The 21284-nt window shown below is 38.9% G+C and overlaps 1 protein-coding gene across 11 annotated transcripts in view; it reads left to right on the plus strand.

The window, feature by feature from the left end:
• CPEB3 (cytoplasmic polyadenylation element binding protein 3) overlaps window positions 1-21284 on the plus strand; it is a 178387-nt gene that overhangs the window by 17013 nt on the left and 140090 nt on the right. For 4 of the 11 annotated variants that reach the window (XM_037156589.2, XM_053663941.1, XM_037156595.2 and 1 more), the window contains exons 1-2: window positions 7927-8084; window positions 8297-9312. In XM_037156589.2, coding sequence (XP_037012484.1) covers window positions 8308-9312 — 1005 coding nt within the window. In that variant the 5' untranslated portion in view covers window positions 7927-8084; window positions 8297-8307. The other 7 variants (XM_037156593.2, XM_037156590.2, XM_037156591.2 and 4 more) reach the window with 6 other exon arrangements.

Consider the following 21284-nt stretch of genomic DNA (forward strand, 5'->3'; position numbering starts at 1 on the left):
ACAAAATCATGTTGAGATTCCCAACCTGAGTGACTAGATGAATGGTGGCATTATTAAATGAGATGAAGATAAGTAAACCAGGAATAAAGGCAGAAGCCTATTTGTGGGAGAAGAGGTGCTGTAGGAGCCTCAGCTAGAGAAGTTATTAGTTGTACAGTGGTTTGGAGTTTAGCAAAAAGATTTGGTCTGGTAACCTAGATAGTGATGAACTTAATTTCCCAGTTCATGAACACAACATTGCCTAGGGAGAGTGTAGAATCAGGAGAACCCTGGGAGAAGCTATATTAAACGGCCAGGAGACTGAGAAGAAGCTTTAGAAGTGAAGAACCAGGAAAGCAGTGTCTTCAAAGAAAACGGAATCCTGTTCTGTTTTCTACTGCTGTGTTACAAATTACCACAAGCTTAATGGCTAGAAACGGCACTCACTTATTAAATTACAGTTCCGTAGGTAAGATAAGAAGTCTGGTACAGCATGAGTGGGTTCTCTGTTCAGGGTTTCAAATCCATTTTCAAGCTCATTCTTATTGACAGAATTGCAATTATGGGACTAATGTCACTGTTTTCCTTCTAGCCTGGAATCTTGGAGGACCATCTTATAAATCTGCTTGCTGAAAGTGTTTTATGAAGGATGAATTGCAAATAAAATTGAGGACTGAAAAATGTCAGTTGGTCATTTGTAACTTTAATAAGTAGCAAGGGGAATTATAGCAGGATGGTAGAGGAAGAAGCCAGATGCAGTAAGTTTGGTAGTTAAGTACAAGTGAGAAGGTAGAATTAGGATTTAGAGGTTTCTTTCAAACAGCCTGTCTGGAATGGAAAGGAGAAATTTGGAAATAATTAATGAACTAGGTCTCAAGTTAACTAGGCAGAATGTACTTTAGACTACAGATGCAGGGATTAATTGTGGATCTGTATGGAAACTCAGCTTCCTCTGAGACAGGAAAAAAGGCAATGTGGATGGGGGACACAGATAAGTTTGTAAGGGGGAACTTGGTGGTAGGCAGCTGAGAAATTGAGGACGTTGTTGCCACACAGCCTCAGTTTTCTGTTAGAAGTCAGAGACAAGGTCAACGAAAAAGTAGGTGAGGTTTTGGAATCACCACTTTGTGTCCAGGAGGACTTTCATACAGTTGTTGAATGAATGAACTCAAAACTAATGGACTGAGGCAAGAAATTTAAAAACCCCTACCTGGCTCACCTTGCTCCCTTTTTGCTCCCTTTCTCTTTCCTTTCTCTTGTTCTGTTCTCAAAATTAGTCTGATTTAGAATTGCTTAACAAGTCCTCACTCAGAGGATATAGACTTCCCGCTTGTAAAATACTTTAGACTTTAATAATCTAAAATCTTTCTAGGTGACCTAGGGGATGTCTAATTTGCCATAGTTAACTCAAATTATTCCCCTTTCTCCACTCTTTGAGGGCTTTGAAATCAAGGGACTTACTTCATCTTTGCATGTAGTGCCTCTAGCACAGGCCTGGCACATAAGGAGCCCTCAGTTTATTTCTCTAGCTTAGGTGATCCAGACTAAGTTAATGGGAGTATAACAGAAATGAAGAAAAGTGCATTAATTGTGTTGTTTTCTAAATTTCCAAAGTAAACACACCTGTGTTTGAGCATCCAGTTTGAGAAGCAGAGTATATCACTGTATCACCAGCATCACCACAGTCCTCTCTTATGTTCCCTGCCAGTCATTATTTTTCTACAAAGGTAACCACTGTAGTGACTTCTAAGTCAGGTAAATTTGTTTTATAAGAACTTTATGTAAATTGAATCTTATAGTACATATTCTTCTGTGTTTGGCTTCTTTCATGCTGCTTTGTAGTCACGCAATGCCTTCATGTTCTATAGAGTTCAAGTCTATTCATTATCTTTGCCTTATGATATTCCATTATATTAACCTATCATAAATTTACTTATGCATTCTATTATAGATGGGTATTGGGTCATTTTCAGGTTTGGGCTATTATGAATAATGAGCTTTGAACATGTCTTTTGGTGACTATGCTTGCATTTTTATTGGGTATAGCTCTAGATGTGGGATTACTGGGTCATGAGGTATATGAATGTTGGCTTTAGAAGATCCTGCAATGTAGTTTTGTGTAGTTATATTAAATTATGCTTCCATCAGCAGAGTTTGAGAATGAGTTGCTCCCACATCCTTGCTAATGTGTGGTATTGTCTGCCTTTTCCAATTTTAGCCATTCTGGTTTTATTTCATACTTCTTTGATGATTAGTTAGGTAAAGTACTTTTTATATGCTTTTTGGCTCTTTGGATATCTTTCATTGAAGTCTCTTGCCCATTTTTTTTTTAAGGATGTCTGCTGTTATTCGTCAGAGTCCTTTTCTGATTACAAGTCTTTTGTTGAAAATACATATATTGCATATATTTCTCTCATTCTGTGAATTTTCACTCCAATTCTGGCTTTTGGTAAACAATTGTTTTTAATTTGGTTTACTTTTCCTTTATGGTTATTGCCTTTGTTACCTGTTTAAAGAAATTGATGCCTGCTCTAATGTCATGAAAACATTCTCCTGTGTTCTTTTTTAAAATTGATTTTTTAGACAGTGAGAGGAAAAGGGAGAGAGAGAGAAAAACATTAATTCATTGTTCCACTAATTTATGTGTTCATTAGTTGATTCTTGTATGTGCCCTGATCAGGGATTGAACCCACAACCTTGGTGTACAGGGATGGCACTCTTACCAACTGAGCTACCGAAGCAGGGCTCTCCTGTGTTCTTTTAAAGGCTTTATTGTTTACCTTTTATATTTAGACCTACAATCCATCTGAATTGATTTCTGTATATCGTCTGGCAAGGGTGAAGGTCTCTGTTTTGCCATCGAGTTGACTGCAATATCCTCGACTGAAAACACCGTTATTCTACTACTGCAGCGCTACTGTTTTCATAAATCTGGTGATTGCATATATGTGGATGGTTCTGGACTTTTTATTTTGTTCCATTTGTCTATTATCCTTGTGCCAATAGCTACCCAGTCTAATTACTGTAGCTTTATGCTAAGTCTTGGTATCTGGTAGTGTAAAGTCTTGTAGATTTATTTATTTTTTGCCACCTAGATTGCTTTGGCATTCTTGGCCCTTTGCATATAAATGTACTTTTAATTCAACAAATGTTTATTGTGTACCTATTTATTATGTGCTAGGCAGAGTGATAGATGTTGGGAATGTAGCTGTCAATAGGATAGCCTGGTCCTTTCCTTGTAGTTGGGAAAGTCACTCACATGGAGTGAGATGAGAGGAGGGCCCAGGTAGAGTCCTGAAGAACTCACTGGTTAAAGTCAGTCAGCAAAGAAGACCAAGAGACAGAGAGACCCCAAATGTAAGAAAATAAAGAAAGAACAACATGACGGAAGTCAAGGGAAGAAGGTATACCCAGAAAAATATGCTCAGTTATGTCAAGGTCACTACAAAGTCAAGCACGATAAAGTCTGACTAAACATGTTGGACTTAGCTCTTTGTGGCTACTGTGAACTTAATGATACAGTTTCTGTGGACAGGTTGAGTGTTATCTTTATTAGATTGTAGATTCTTAGATGGGAACAAAGTTCTCTGTTTAATTAGTGTCTAGTGAATGTTATTTCATGGTGATAATCAAATGATCTTCACACTGCTGAACATTGTAAGGGCCAAGATGTTCTATTTTATACCAACCCCCTTCATATTTATTCTTGCAGCTGATGAAAAAGTAATTGCACCTCTGAATGGAGAATAATTTAATACCTACTCAAACCTTGGCTGTTTTAGATAATCAAAAATGGTATATATTTTCCTTTATTTTTAAAAGATTTTCTTTTATTTATGTTAAAGAGAGGGGAAGGGGAGAGAGAGGGAGAGGAACATTAAGGTGCATTGATTGGTTGCTTCTCACATGTCCCTAACCAGGGATCTGCTTGCAACCCAGGCATGTGCTGTGACCTGGAATTGACTTTTTGGTTTTCGGAACAACGCCCAACCCACTGGGCCACACCAGTCAGGGCTTGTATATCTTTAAAAATTAAAAAAATACATTTATTGATTTTGAGATGGATGGGGGGTGGGAAGAGAGAGATGTGAGAACAAAACATCGATCTGTTGCCTCTTGTAAGTGCCCACAATCTAGGTATGTGCTCTGATCAGGAATTAAACCTGCAACACTCCAGTGCATGGCATGATGCTCCAATGAACCAAACCACAGTAGCCAGTACTTAAAAACTACATTTCATGCAGTCATTCGCTTAGTCATTAAGCAAGCATATATGGAGCAACCATGAACTACCCAGGACTTACAAGCATCGTGCCAGAGATATAAATAGAGAACGAAAGGAAGGAAACCTAGAAATATATATTTGACCCATGTATAGTTCAGTGAGCTAACTCTACAATCTGTTTTTATATTTTTTCATAACTATTCAAAGGGGGGTATATGCTTATGCCCTGCAGCCTAAAGACAAAATTTCAGAAAGCACTTCCTTTCTGGTTAAATAAAAAACAAGATTTTAGTATACAAGTTCTTGGTCCTTTTGTGTATGTGTGTGTGTGTGTGTGTGGGGTGGCTCGTATAATTTATTGTTTGCTTGGTCTTTATACTTGGCATTTATGTTTGAGTAATTTTGTTTTAGATCTGAGTGCTCATTTTAGGGAAGTAAGAGTAGAAATCAGTTTATTTTCAAATACAATAAAATTACATTAAGTGTGGGAAGTGCTAATTTTTTATTGTCATTCTACAAGAGTTTAGGAGTCAAAGTTTATTTTTCTCCATTGTACAAAGTATTAATAGAGCTGTGCTTAGGGTTAAATGGATTAATAAATGCCCAAGTAAACGAATTTGTGACTGAAAATTACTTTGACCTGAACTCCAAGGTTAATATCACTTTTAATACGAAGATATTTTTTTATTCTATACTATTAAAATGTTTATTTTACATATAGTCAGATTTTAAGTATTTATCTTTATCTATTAGTCCCCCTCCTTTTCTTATTCCTTCTCACCCCAATCTCTTTTGCCAAGTTTAGTTCCTATTGCTGGCTATCCAGTCATTACCATTCTAATACCATTTAAGGTAGCTCTGCTGGGTTTATTTATTTTGAGCCCTACAATATAGTTTCTCTTTTAACCTAGCTTTTTAAATCAATTTGATAAACCATTTTATTTTTTCTCTTTTTTATTTCAACTACTCGTGATTTGGATTGGTTAGGAAGATATGATGTAAACCGGGTACAACCTCTTCCCCTTGGAATCAGTATTTACGAGGCTTCCTCCTTTGCTGGCTGAACGTGCTTAAGTCAGGCAAAGTGCCTTGTGAAGGACTTCAGCCCCCACAGTTCCCTGTTTGCGCATGCCCTCTCGTCTTACAGTTGTCAAAGTGCTTTTGCCAGAGCGGTCACATAATCAACCTGAAAGAAGAAAATAAATACTGTATACTTTTAAATTTATCGATTCTTAAAAACTGGACACTCAAAGGTAACTGCTACTAAGAATTTGTTACTTGAGATTGGGTGATTGCATGTAAAGGAAGATCTATTGTGTGTGTGGTGGGGGAGGGGAAGGAGATATCTATTTCTCTGACTTTGCTATAAATAAGAAAAAAGAAAACAAACAAACAACCAAAACCCCAACCCAAACAAACAAACTATACAAACAGTCACTGAAAGATGGTGCATATTAACTTTATAAATATTATCTTAATCTATTGCTTATCTTTTGTTTAAGGGTCTTATTTATTAAAGATGAGTCTTGACCTTGACAGAGTGAATTTATGCAGAAAGTGAAATTTAGATCTTTAAGGAATGTTGAGAAAAGAAATGGATGTTCATGGTATGATAAAAATTTTAAAATTCAAGAAATATATCAATATTAATTACAGCCTTTGTAATATATTCTGAGCCCAGCTTACTTTTTGGCTTTTTGCTATAGTACAGCATTATTTTTTTCCACCAGGAGTGTGTAGTTTACACTGAAGGCATTAACAAAAAGCATTTATACAAGCATGGGAAAAGCTGAATGATACTGAAATTAGAATCGAATGCATATTTCAGCCATGATGATATGGCTATTGTAAAGCTAATTCTAGCCCCCTGGAAGCATCTGAAATCTCAGATTATAATGGTTACTGCAGCACTGCTTAAACCAAGTATGAAAATGTCTTTCTCTCACCATTTCCTTTGGAAGCAATAGAACTTTGTGTTGTGAATCCCAGCTTCACTTGCATCTTTGTGTCATATTTTTCAATACTGATCAAAGCATTGTTTTAGACCAAGAGAACTGAGGAACATAAAATCTTAAGTCGATTTTATTGGAAGTAGCAGGCAATTTATGATGTATGTCATATTGGGTTGGTTTTTTGGTGGGGAGGAGACAGGGAAGAAAGGAGTAGAAGAGAGAGTAAGGGAGCTATGAAGCATTTCTTTGAGTCCACTATGTCGTCTATGTATGAAACTTTAAAATGAAAGATTAATCATTTTTTCTTTTTAAATTACAGTTGATGTATATTAGTTTCAATTGTATGACCCCATGATTAGACATAATCATTTAAAAGGTAACCTTTAATAAAATAGAACTACTTTTAATCCTATTTCTCAGTCTGACATAATTTGGCTTAATAGTTAACAGTGCTAGCAAGACTGTCTTTCAATACATTTATTTTACAACAGTTGCTATTATGAGGATGTCCAAAGACAGACCTTCTGAGGGTATTTTAATGACCTTTCACAGGTGTTCTGAGAAAGGTGCTTCTCTGTATCCAAGTTAGGTAACTGCATTAAATATATTAATAAGTTTATTGCAATTATACTGAATCATCATCTAAAAGTATATATTTGGTCATATGCTTCTTTAACATTTCAAAATACTTGTTTTCAGGAGGGTCTCAGCAGTGTAATATTAGTATGTTTAATACAAGTAACATGTTCTAAGGGACAGTAATAACTATGTGTATGAAACTCTGGTATTGAGTGATTACTATTTTCATCTCTGAATGAGAAAACAGGCAGTAGGCAGAGGTGAATATAGTCCTTCTATGTGAAATGGAAAATACCATACACTCCTTATATGGGTAAATGAAGCAGTGATGGCAATGTACTATAATTACAATGTATGAAAATTTGGGACTTTGTACTCTGCTATTTTTAACACTTTTGCTAGCATATGGTAATTCGGGGTCTTCAAACCATGATCTTTCACTGCTAATACTAGTGATAAGAGAGGATTCTAAATTTGCCTAAATCTTGTGACCAAGGCAGCAGCAGGAGGACTTAAAAATGAAAATCTGGCAACTCTGGAATATCTTGATTTTCTACTTAAATCTCAAAAGGATTTTTTAGTTTTTTTTCCCTATATTTCTAAAGAAGGATTTTTTTTAAAAAGCCCCGCCCCATCTCACACTCAGCGTCTGTCAGTCTCTCTCCCTTCCTCTTTCTCTTCCTCTCTCTGTGACCTCAAATCCAGCCAGAACATTTCTCCAGTCTGCAGAGAAATTCTCAGGCTCCTGTTGAGACCTGAAACACTGAGATGCCAAAAATCTCTTGTGTGGCAGAACTGGAGACAGAAAAACCCCAATCCTTAGAGAGTAACAGGCAGCAAGCACTTCCAAACGTTTCAGTAGATTTTTACCTCTTTAAAAACAGTGGGTTTTTTTCCTGTCTCCTAACAAAATGGAGTAGCTGCAGCTACTGGGAGGCCAGAGAATGATTGTGCAGCTGAGTCCTTCTCCTAACAAATGCCAAGGATTTCCTCCCTCGTGATTTGGTGCTGCTAAATGAAACAATTATCAGCGGTAGAAGGCAGTTTGCTAATCAAGAGGGATAAGACTGCTGTTTCTTTAAAGTGCCAGAACTGAGCAGGGGGAAGAAAGGGTCGTGTGCGATGTCTTTTTAACCTTGCTGAAGGACGCAGCAGTATTTATTGACGTATGCAAATAACGAGGGGAGGGTGGTGCTTGGGAAAAAACAGGAACCAGAATCAGTTTCTCATTGCAGGGTGAACGCTCTTAGTTCCGGTGAAGGGAAAAGAGACGTGGCGAAATTGCTGTCTTTCTGTCTTATAAGCACATCTCTCACTAATACGGGAAGGGAACCAAGACATCAGAAAGGGTGAAGACGCTCTCACAGTATTTTTAGAGACCTTGCGCGAGCCCTCCCACCCCAGCCCGACCTGTTCTTCTAAATGGGAGATTATGGATTTGCATTGCAATTGGCTAGTAGCGGAGGCACTGGATTTTCGCAAGTAAAACACCCACCCGCTTCAGAGAGGGGCATTAAGGATCACATTGACAATAACGCGTCTCTCTTTTTTCCCGTTTCAGCTGCGCAAACCATGCAGGATGATTTACTGATGGACAAAAGCAAAACCCAGCCCCAGCCCCAGCAGCAGCAGCGGCAGCAGCAGCAGCAGCAGCCCCAGTCCGAGCCCAGCGCAGCCGAAACCCCGTCCACGCCCCTCTCCTCAGAGACCCCTAAGCCGGAGGACAGCAGCGTCGTGCCGGCACTTAGCCCTGCCGCGGCCCCGCCGGCCCCCAACGGCCCCGACAAGATGCAGATGGAATCGCCGCTCCTGCCGGGCTTGAGTTTCCACCAGCCCCCTCAGCAGCAGCCGCCGCCACAGGATCCCGGGGCACCGGGCGCATCGCTGTCGCCGTCCTTCGGCAGCACCTGGTCCACGGGCACCACGAATGCGGTGGAGGACAGCTTCTTCCAGGGGATCACCCCAGTCAATGGGACCATGCTCTTCCAGAACTTCCCGCACCACGTCAACCCAGTCTTCGGAGGCACCTTCTCCCCGCAGATTGGCCTGGCGCAGACCCAGCACCACCAGCAGCCGCCTCCGCCTGCACCGCAGCCAGCGCAGCCCACGCAGCCCCCGCAGGCACAGCCTCCGCAGCAGCGGCGCTCGCCAGCCAGCCCCAGCCAGGCGCCCTATGCGCAGAGGAGCGCCCCCGCGGCTTACGGCCACCAGCCCATCATGACCAGCAAGCCGTCCTCGTCTTCGGCTGTAGCAGCAGCCGCGGCCGCCGCTGCTGCCTCGTCCGCCTCCTCCAGCTGGAACACGCACCAGAGCGTGAATGCCGCCTGGAGTGCGCCTTCCAACCCCTGGGGCGGCCTGCAGGCTGGCCGGGACCCTCGCCGGGCAGTCGGCGTGGGAGTGGGCGTGGGCGTTGGGGTGCCTTCACCACTCAACCCTATTTCGCCACTCAAAAAGCCCTTCTCCAGCAATGTGATCGCACCGCCCAAGTTCCCTCGCGCAGCCCCGCTCACCTCCAAGTCCTGGATGGAGGATAACGCATTCCGGACCGATAATGGTAACAATCTGTTGCCATTTCAGGTAATGCTCCAATGCATCTGCACACGCCTTCCTCCTACCCTGCTTTCTTTGCCCCTTCTTCCCAGTCTTTTAATCGTCTACTGATTTTGTTCTTCATAAAGGACAGTATCCAGTACCCCTGCCCCCTTCTAAAGCCTCCAGTTTACTGGAGCTATTCCACTCCCGTGCACCGTGGTGGGTGAACATTGTGACTGCTCTAAGATGCGTGTTTATACACGCTGACAAGGTAGAAAAGGGCCTTTTCTCTTTTGCTTTTTCCTTCACCATGCTTGTCTTTCTTATTTTTACCTTCTTTGATAAGGAAAACTGCAGGGTGTGTCAAGGTGCCTGCATCGTCCCAGGATGAGTAGAATGAGATTCCTGTCATTTTAAGTAGCTACACTTTTCAGGTTATGCAATTCTGGGCTCAGGGTGCCTGCAGGAAACCATCCACTCTTAAACCACCCCGGTCCTACTCTTGAAGAGGTTAACAGCCCCTGAGTGGTGCTATTTCAGACAGTTGCATATGCTCAATTAAACTAATGTGAACACAAGTGTTTATGTCTTGCTAAGGTTCTGGCATCATTAATAGCAATCAGCATATTGCACCTGCCGGGAAAATTATGAGTGAGATTCTGATAGCTGCTGGAACTCTATCCGGGAATGAGATGGAAGAGTGGAAATTCTAGGGGTAACTCTCCCTATGTTATCTAGAAGAAAGACTTAGAAATTTTTTTTCCAGAAGAAAGAGACAATAGGACGCGACCTTCAGAGCCATATTGCAATGGAGTCTATTTGCTAGCTAGCACTGAAATATTTAAAGCTGCAGTGTCCTTCAGTTGGGTTATTTAAGAAGACAATGCAGATCAATTACACCATTTGAAACTGGGCAAAGTGAAAGTCTTGCAACTTTAATGAAAAATGAGCTTTGCGTTTTGGTGTTAAATGCCAACGAAAAACCCAGGAAGTGCCCCAGACAAAAAGGTTGAATGGAGTGTCCTTATCCTGTTCTTGCTTTCTGAACCGCCACATCGGTTGGCAGTGTCCTGAACATCTTGGGTTGGAAAGGGTTGGTGAGGGTGACTGTTCACTGGGGGCTTCTTTTCTTAGGCAAACATTTATCCTTCACTTATAAACTGATTCGGCCATAAGTTTCTAGGCTCAGTTAAAAAAGAAAAGAGAGGAGAGCTTGGATGAAACTCAATTTGAGTGGTCAAGGAAATGAAACAAATTTTTTGAGCATTGCCGAAAAATGGCAGAATCGTCATTTGTCAAAGGTAGTTTAAACCATCAGGCACAGTTGGAGCCTTCGTTTTATTGCTGTTTACGTGTCAGATGTGATGTTTGGGTGGTTCCCATTCTTGAAGGAGGAGATAAGGTTATTGAGAAGCACGTGATTCTCTAGGCTAGAGCAGGGATTTTTAACCTTGACAGTTCATGGGGGTCCGTGAAACCCATAAATTGTGCGTATGAAAGTTTTTAATGAGAGAGGATTTTAAGTTTACACAGGCTCCTTCAAGAATGGAAGATTTTAATAGTAAGGTTTATTTTTGTCATTCTAAAGTTTGTGAATTTTTTTTAAAAAATGAAGAGGCACTGAAAGATGAGATCAGTTTGGTAGATAAAGGAGGAATATACTTTCTGGAATTTCTCTGTGCACTTATTTTTTGGAGGAGGGAGGTCAGACGGGGGTGGTGGTGCTAGATTTGGTAGGAGAGCTCCTCTTTTTCTAAAAGCTGTCTACCTTTTCATTATATTCTTTTTCTAATAGGCCAATTTTTTATTTTGTTGCTCCCAACCCAAGTCAAGTCTTAGAGGATAACCTCAAATCTCATAGGGAGGTTTAGGAGTTGAGAGCTGGTGATGTAGACATCAGTTATCTTTTCATAGGAGTTGAATTTGAATACAACTGGCTTTTCAGTAATTATCTCTGAAAATGGGGTCTGAGGAGAGATTAAACTCATAAAAGTTACTGCCAAACAGATATTGACAAGTAAGAGTGTTGTTCCTTAGCAGGCCATTTACCAGCAATGCTAATGAGAGCCAGACGGATGGAACTGAATTTGGTCTCTTGTCTTTTCATTCCCATGGTGCCATGGAATAGCAAAGATGGCCAAAAGATTAGTAGAAGAGATTGGATTTAAAATTGATCTTCATATATTTGACCCCAGAAAGAATTACATGGACTTTATGTCTCACTTTGCTTTCTTAAAATGGAGCTTCTGGGTTTTAAACCAATATTAGAACCAGAGTAGGAGTAACTTGGATGTATTTTGGCTTGGAATATTATCACACCTGATTTGTGTTGACAAGTATATCAAGTATGTTTGAAAAACAGACCACCTTGAGTCTTGTGTAGAGACTTTAATACATTTGTGTTTGTTTAAATCATTTTTCTACAAAAGTGAGAAAATAAGTAGTCCTGATGACTTTTTAAAAAATGGTTTATTTTGACAAATAAGATTTTTCTGTAAATTGGAGAGTTTTATTTCATAGAATACCAATTTTTTTCTATTTTACAGACTCTTTGAGCTAAAAGGGGCTTTCAGCAGTGATCTGCTATAATGTATCTTAATATTTTTAAAAAATGTATGCCTCCCCTACCCCTCACTTTCCAATGCTGCTTTACTTTCTTTTGCAAATATGAAAGGTTTTTTTTGGAGCTTTTCTGTAGTTTATATCGTAAAAGCAGTAACTGTATTCAAGTGTGGTTTTTCAAGCATATGTGCTTCCTTACCTCCTTCTCTTAATTATTTTTTTTCCCTTCTCTTAATTCTAACAAAGCAAAGTTGATTGGTTCCTTGGGTTGTGGTGGCTGCTTCCTTAGGGGTTACCTGTATCTAAAAGCTCCTTCTTTCCTTCCTTCCTTCCTTCCTTCCTTCCTTCCTTCCTTCCTTCCTTCCTTCCTTCCACTTTTTTATTGAATTTATTGGGGTAACATTGGTTAATAAAATTATATAGGTTTCAGGTATACAGTTCTGTAATACATCATCTGTATGTTATATTGTCTGTTCATCACCTCAGGTCAAGCCACTTCATTTCTATAAATAAGGAAACTGAGATCGTGAGAGGGAGAATGACATAACTCAAGTCCTGGAGCTTTGGCTGATTTTGTTGATGTGTCGTCTTAACTTCCCTATTGGAGTAGTGCTGTTCGGTACAATTCATTTTAAGTCAGGTTCTTTTTCGATTCCATTTAAAGAGACTTAGTTGTGGAACTTTCTAGTGAGGTTCTCTGCCTGGCCGTAACCTCTTAGTGATGACGTAGCTCTCACCAGCAGAGCTCAGGAACACTGAGGCACTCCACCAAGGGAATGGTACAGTGCGTCATTCCACACTTATATAAGACAGAGAAACTCAGGCTTGTAAAAGAACTAGAGTAGAGATGCTTTCTGTATGTAATAAGGTAGGTTAAGTACCAGTGTTATCCAGCCAAGTTTAGAAGAGATTTTTAAGAGCACCTATTCCACCAGTCCGCTCAATTTCCAGAGGAGGAAATAAAGCCCCAGTATGGGATATAACTTGCCCAAGTTCAGGTGAATAGTTGCTGTCAGAAGCAGGCTTCAGAAGGCAGATTGCCTAGGCTTCGTAATCTTGAGCAAATTATGTATAATTATTGACCTTCAGTTTTGTCATTTGTAAAGTAGGGATAATAATTCCTTGCTTCATATGCATTCAAATGAAAAACTGCATATAAAGGGCTTAACACAACACTTGGCCTGTAATAAAGTACCATAGAAATGTTGGGTTACGATTATTATTACTGTAGTGGTGACTCGGGGCTCTGCAGGATCCTATCACAGTATGGATTACCATTTTTTTTCCTACTGTGCAATCTGAATAACCCCAAATTTCTGTCATGTCATTTAGTCCATTTTTTTTTTTCTGTCTGAAGGTATATCCCCTGGTTACTATAACAATGTGGTAAGACACCATTTTACAAATGGGCCAGGCCTGGGCCTGTGGTAAGCACTTGACATGCATTTCTTCATTAGAACTTATTTGAGGTAGAGGACAATTATTCTCATTACACTGGCAGCCGGTAACTGGCCGAGTTGGGATCTGAACCTAGGCAGTGTGCCTTTAGAGCCAGGGGAGGCAGATAATATCTTGGGTGTGATACCCCTTGGACTTCAGTTGACTGTACATTGTAGAAGCAGGAGACTCAGCTGAACCTGTACTTGACCTTAAGATATACCCTAGCAGTTGTGTCATAAAAATTTTTGTATTTATAGAAATGGAGGAAGAAAATATAATATGCTTACATGTACCACTACTTGGATTCAACAGTAGCCAGTATTTTCCTTTATTTACTTATTTAGTTAATTTATATATTTGTGAATACTTGTAGAAAAAAATTCCAAATTATATACTACTATTATCTCTTCTGTTTTCCCACACCCCAAATAGAAAGTAACTATATAGATTTTATATTTTCTGGCATAAGTGAAGTTAAGTATAATTTAGTGTTAATTTTGTTGGGATTGTTCAAAACAGGAAGAAATTCCTTATATGATGAATTCATGGGATTATAAATTATTTTAAAGTAAATATGCTTATAATAAGTTTTGTGGAAACATTAATATTTTTCACTTTGTCCATGTTCCCTTTTTAAAAATATCTTTTCTATAAGTAATAGAAATTATCTAGCTTATGCTTGATTTGAATAAGGATTGTATATGACCTGGTTTTATATAAAACTAGAGACTGTTCTGTAGTTGGTTTCTTAACTGCTGCTTTAATGCAAAGCCACTGAGGTCCACCCAACCCTACAAACTGTTTCAGAACATATTATTGCATGTTTAATATGAATGCCAGCAAAGCCACGTTATCTGTATTCTACTGGGGGGAAAAAGGTTGGTTTGGAAATATTAGAAAGCTTTTCATATATGCTACTGAAAACATTAATTATATAAACTGTATACTTCAAAATTACATGGTGAAAATTAGTTAACTTGAAACTTTTTATGACCTTGCAGTAATTTGACATAAAAGTGCTCTGTCAGAAATGTAGTGCTTTTAGATATTTTCTAAGACAATTTTCTACCTAAATATCTTTCTCCATTGGTTGGCCCATTTTTTTCTGTCTTTCAAGGCGTAATACTTGTCCATTTGGAACTTGTCCTGCTCAGGTGTTTTGATGGTGTTTTGATCTGCTAGTGTCAGAAAGATAAGTATAGGCACAGCTTTGTTTGCCACAGCACGGGCAGGTTGACCAAGCCATATGCGTTTTACAGAGGAGGGAGATGGAGGGAACATAGAGTAGTGGACAGCACGTGACGTTCGGAGTGAGGAAGACCCTGGTTGAAGTCTCAGCTCTGTCGCTGGTGATTGGGGTCAAGTCATTTACCCAATGGTCCTTTTTCCCAGTCTGTAAAAATGGAGAGAGAGAGCTTATTTGCTGAGTTTGCTTTATGAGAGAAAGTGTACAAAGTGTTCAGAAAAATTAGCTACTGTTATGGCTCTTAGATGTTTGCTTAACTACTGGTAATTACAATTGTCCCTCCGTATCCATGGGGGACTGGTTCCAAGACCCCTGTGGCTACCAAAATTTGAAGATGCTCGAGTCCTTAATGTAAAATGGTGTAGAACAATGCATACAGTTGGCCCTCCACATCCACTGATTCCAAAATGCAGATAGAAAATACCATTTGCAATCCTTGGTTGAATCTGCAGATACAAAACCTGTGGACACAGAGAGCCAACTGTATAGTCAGTTAGAGTTTAAGGGAGGAAATGTTTTTTATAATAATCTGGGGTTAAATGCTAGTTCATGACATCTGGAAGTGGAGAGGTGCTAGAGAGATGTGTCCAGCAGGGATGGAAGAGCAATGAGAGGTTCTTTGTGTGTTATGGTGACTGTCCTTCTAGAAAGCCATTCTGGTACTCTGAGGGTTAACTGAGAGTATAGGCTGATTTCATAAGGATGGTCTGCATGCATATGTACAATATTACAGAAATATGTAATATTTCTATTGGTGGGAGAAATGCTTCAACTCTTAATTTCCTGAACGCTACAAGTGTTGATTTTGGTAGCTGGGAATCTACAATGTTTGCAATTTGAAGCTGCTTATTATCACTTCCCTGAGGACCATGCCTGGCTGTCTGTAGGGGCCAGTATGGTTGTCAGAGGTAGAATTCAGTATAGGGCTCCAAGTCAGGATCTTTAGAGCTGAGGAATATAGCCACAGCTTCAAAGGGGCTTTCCCCGGGAGATTTCTGTGCTTGCAGTAGCCAACCTCACAAGGAGTTTTCCACAGCTCATCCTTTTATCTTCTAGATGGCTTGTTCTGTGGGGTTCTGCTTCATTTTCTTGCATTTAGTTATCATGTCCTTTAGTATTCTTTGAAGGTGCTGAGCATGTAAACTTCTTAATGTGAAATTTTCTAATATTTGTATTTTGACTTAAGATAGGAAAGTACTGTTGAATTAAAATAATACAATAAATTAGCATCTTCGAATCAAGCCTACTTTCCAGAATCACTGTTATATAATTCTCAGAATTAATAAATATATGATATAAATTCTTATTGGCAGACTTTTGAGGAGATAATTAGAACTGGGAACCAGTTTTTATATCATTTGAAGTAATCATAGAATTTATATACACTCAGAAAAGAAGGAAACATTGTGTACTGATTTTGTATGCATATGACTTTTGTATGGCCAAATGTCTCCATTCCTCAAGCATTCAAACTTATTTCAAAGTCAAGTTCAAGAGAAAAAAAGTAACTGCCTATCTTTAGTAATGGACTGCAACTAAATTAAATGGCCAGTGCTACCAAATCACTATATAGAAGTTCCCGAGCACCTGACACTTAGTAGGTGCTCATTCAATGCATGAATAAACATTTAAACACAAGTTGCTATAGCTTTGTCTTTTCTACAATACACTATAGTTAACATTTTTGAGATAGATTCTCCATTGTAGTGTTTCTCTACAAGATGTACATAGAGTATGGAATCAGGAATATACATAACATCATAGAGAAATCTTCAGTTTGTAAAAATACAAAGGAGGGGATTAAAAATAGTGACGGCCAATAGGAAATATTATCTGTGTTTCCAGGCTTTATGGACATCCCATAGTTTCTGGGCTATGACTCTGCATTTACAGGTTTGGTATGCCTGGAAGTAAGCAGCCTTCTTGCTTTGACATGAAAGGTTTTGGCAGCCAATAAATGGGAACACTAGCTTACATACTGTGAGTTACATTTTTCTTTACCTTTTCACTGTTAATCATCTCATTTTTGTGGAGTTAATTTACACTGTAATGATGATCTGTTTTGTTCCTCACTTCCTAAATCAAGGTATTAATATTAGAACTGATCAGAATTGAGGTCAGAATAATTCTGACAATAGCACTTAAAATTATTAAAGAAAGAATTCTTCAGTCTAAGAGGTTGACAGAGGGTAGGTTATATAGTAGGTCCACTCAGCCAGTCATTCATTAGATGCATGTGAGATTGGAAAGTAGAGATGCAAAGGGCAAAGGACTGTGTATCTTCAGTATATAGTATGGTTTGGGGACTGACTAAGGGTTAAAGTACTTCAGAGGAAACATTTTAGTGACGTGACAATCTAACCCCCTACTCAAAGTTGAGGAGACCTAGTTCTTAGGTTTCAGGTAAGCAGTAAGTAAAAAGGACAAGACATAAATGTACCCAGAAGCACCTCTCTTTTGCAGTCTGCCATGGAAAATTTCCTTTCCTCTTTTGGATTAGAGAAATATAACCTACATATGGAGGGGATTAAAAATAGTGAAGGCCAATGAAGTTTATGAGATACTGAGGAAAGGCTGAGAGACAGTTTTTGGGTCATGAAATCTGTGTTTTTCATGTGTTTGTACTTGATACTATGGGTAGACTATTCACCTCTTTGCCGCGTTGTTGTTTAAAGCTGTTGTAATTAGTAGTAGAATCCCAAGTTCAGATAAATAGTTAAGGATAGCATATGCAGTCTTTCTGTTAACCACATAGCTATTACAGAATTTCCTGATCACAGGGATGGGATTTACATTGTTAAGTTTCTTTCGGCACCTTCACTTAAAGTCATAATCCATGTAGTTCACCTTTTAGTGTTGTATTATTTCTGATGCCTTTTTCCAAATAGATAAAGCTAACAAATACAACAGACCCTGAATGCCAAGCACTAGCCTTACCCTTTACACAAAATCACATAATTTTTTAAATATTGATTTTAGGGGAAAGGAGGGAGGGAAGAGAGAGGAGGAGAAAGAAAGAAACATCAATTTGTTGTCTGGCTTATTTACTCATTCTTTGGTTGATTCTTGTATGTGTTGTGACTAGGGATCCAACCCACAATCTTGGCGTATGGGGACAGTCCTCTAACCAACTGAGCTACCTGACCATGGCCACAGAAATTATTTTATTTTTAAAATTTATTTTAGATAGAGAGGAATGGGGAAAGAGAGGAAAAAAGACAGCGATGTGAGAGAGAAACATCTATTGGTTGCCTCCCTTATGCATCCTAGCCAGGGATGGAAGCTACAACCCAGGTATGAGCCCTGACTGGGAATTGAACCTGCAGCCTTTTGGTGCATGGGATGATGCTCCAACCAACTGAGTCACCCTACCAGGACAGTTATTTTATTTAATGCTGGCACACTTTTGTGAATTAGGGATTATCATCCTAATTCAGACTCAGAAAATATTACTTGGCTAATAAGACGAGAGAGTTGAAATGGAAACTTAGGTCATTTGACTTGATGTCCAGTGCTTTTATTCTTCTGCATCTGCTTGCATCTTATCTTGTCACTCACCATCTTTCAATATGCCTTTGATGTTGCACTCTTTCCCCAGATCTCTGATTCCTCTCATTCCACATTTTTAAAAGATTTTATTTATTTTATTTTTAGAGAGAGGGGAAAGAATGAAGAAAGAGAGTGAGAAAGAAACATTGATCAGTTGTCTTTCACACACGTCCCAACCAGGGGCCAGGCCTGCAACCCAGCATGTGCCCTGACTGAGAATGGAGCTGGTGACCTTTTTTACTTTGTGAAATGATGCTCAACCAACTAAGCTACCCTGATTAGGGCTCCACATTTTCTTTACAGCACTTATCACTCTCTGAAATGAGCTGGTTCATTATGTTTTGTTTCTCCACAAGAATGTAGACCCGACACGGGCAAGGATCTTTTCACTGCAGCGTTTCTAGGGGTTGTGACAGTTACCTGGGATATTTTAGGCACACGGTAAATATTTGTTGAGTGTGTTAATGATTTACATTTACAGATGATTGGTTAGGCATTTACTGGTCATTTACATGTTGATAGCAATGTAAGAATAATTTCTTTTAGAAACATTTAACTGGCCTTTACCAGAGGCCATATCCTGTCCACAGAGTGTTCCCTGACAAACATGCATTAAAATATAGGATGATAAGGTTTATAACAGTGTATGATACAACAAGTGTGTGTGCTTGAATCAGAGACAGGAATGATTAAGTGTGTGTGTGTGTGTGTGTGTGTGTGTGCGTGTACGGTTGGAAAGTTTCCAGGAAAGTCTTCACAGTCTAAAATATTTTCAAAGTAATACATGTTCATTATTTAAAAGTTGAGAGGGAAAAATTTCCCATAGTTTTATTATCTAGAGATAAGTATTATTAATGTTTTGGTGTGTTTTCTGCCAGTTATCTCTTTTGTGTGTGTGTATGATGTATTTTATATGGTTGAGATGACGAACAAATATATGATTCTAACCATTTTACAGCCATATATTTTAGCTTTTCAAATCATTACATTTATAAACATTTTAAATATCACTGGGCTTTTTAAAGCTTTATTTAGAGCTGACTAGGCAGGCCAGGGACTGGGGTAGGGGTTGTAGCAAAGAGTCGTTTAAAGCAGAGGAAGCAGCAGGTACACAGGTAAGAAGCAACACGGTGTGCTGGGAAAGCAGAAGTGTGAGGGTGGAGGTGAGCCAAGTGATAGGAAAGGCTGGAGAAGTGGGTAGGGACCAGATCACAAAGGGCATTCCAGCATTCTGTGTCTTCAACTTTGTCTAGTAGAGATGTTGAAGGATTTTTAAGCTGAAAAAGGTAGCCATTAGAAGGTTTTTAAGTTGGTGAGTGAAGTGATCCTATCCTAATTTCAGAAAAATTCCGAGATATAGATTGTCAGGAACCAAACACAGGCAAGGACACCAGTGAACATGTAGAGACGTAAAGTAATTGGGAAGGAAGGGAAAGAATAGAGAAATTAGGAGGCCAACTGGAAGGATTGGTGATGCTTGTATGCAGGGGGTAAAGAAGAAGAGTTTAAAATGACTCCCAGCTTTTGGTTTAGGCAGCTGGGATAATGAGCTAGAGGGGTAAATGCTTAATAGTGGCAGATTAGAATTTTCATGACTCACAAGCCAGGTGGGTTTAGGAACTTCATAAGGGAGAGCTATGTGTTGGGAGTATTTGAGCAAGTGATTTGACATCTCTTATCCACCCATGCTTTTGTGTGACTTTTAATGCATGGGAAGGAAAACCTTATTAAGATAGATTACTTTGTGGACTACTTATTAGAACACTAAATCTGAGAGAGGAAATAACTACCATTCTAAGTGAAGAGTTTTTTCTTATTCTAGCCTGATTTTTTTTCCTTGTACCCTGAGAATTAGAGTATATGTTAGCTCATTAGTCATCTCATTTATGGGTTACAGCCTGGCATAGCAAAGAACTATAAGAAATCGCTAACCAATCAGTCATATGGGAAGATCATAGGCAATAAGAGAAGTGAAACCTGGCATCTTTTGTTATTTAAGTTGAATAAAGTGAGTTGAGCATTTGGTGGATGTTGTTAGCCAGTTTTATGGAATTAGTTCTGCTCTACTAATACAATGCTTAGTTTTTTAATGAGTGTAAACATAACGAAATGTTTTGAAGCTTAGAATCCATAGGGCCACAGGGGGATGCGCTTCATGGAAAGATACAATGGAAAGGTCATAGGGACAGGGCATAAGAACCACCAGAATTGTATGTTGTTTGTTAATTTGTATTACTAGGGAGAGAGGTGGGCTATAATATCCATTAAATTTCAAAAGGAGTCTATAACTCAAAAATGATTAAGAATCACAGGTATGGAGTAAAAGCACTGCTGTATGGTACCCAATAAACCTTTGAAAAATTTTAAAATCTTAAGCATCTCAAAATTTTTCTCTCTCCCACTTCATAGCTGAGAAAATTCTGCCTAACTTTAATTAGAGAACTTTCTCAATAAAAAGGGACCCAAATCATCTCTTTTATCTTGCTTTTTCTAAAGGATTCAAATTACTTTTCATTATACAATTAATTGTTTGACATTCATTTCATTGGTTTACATATTTATACTGTTACATAATTACAATAATACTAATGTTAAAAAGGTATGGAGATAAACCCACCATCTCTTGCAGCTCATCCAGTAGGGCAGAAGTTCATGGGCTTATTTGGTCTCAAGTGTTGAGTGTACTATGGAACTCATTGGTTAATCTGGAAAGTCAGTTATATATTTGAATAAACATATGGACTACAAACTTTGACTTGAGAGGGATGTTTCATTTCTGGTGTAAGAGGCACAACTTAGAAATACTGATTTTCAGAAGTTAGTAATATTCATATGACCTTTTGTCCTCAGAGGGACATTTCCACTTTCCCATACACTTCTTTGTTGTTATAGCTTTAGAAAGCCCATTTCTACTACTGTACCCTAATGAAGAGAGAAAAGAGTAGAACTGGGGGAAACGGTAGAAATTGGAGGTTTGCGGATTCGAGGGGCAGTTGTCCTCAGTCTCAGTGATAGGCCTGTAATTTACCAAGAGTACCAGACTTTAAGGTGTTCACATAAAAACAGTGTTGGCTACATGAGGTGTAGTTCCTTTGTTCAGCTTTGTAACCAGTTAGCTACTTACAGATTAGTGTGGAAACCTACCATCTTTTCTTAGTTTCCTTTGGTAAAGAGCCATCTTTTTCACTTTTATTTTTTAAGTATATTTTATTGATTCTGC

Source organism: Artibeus jamaicensis, unplaced genomic scaffold (assembly GCF_021234435.1).
Source record: "Artibeus jamaicensis isolate MK-2021 breed Jamaican fruit bat unplaced genomic scaffold, CSHL_Jam_final contig_332, whole genome shotgun sequence".
Taxonomy (NCBI): domain Eukaryota; kingdom Metazoa; phylum Chordata; class Mammalia; order Chiroptera; family Phyllostomidae; genus Artibeus; species Artibeus jamaicensis.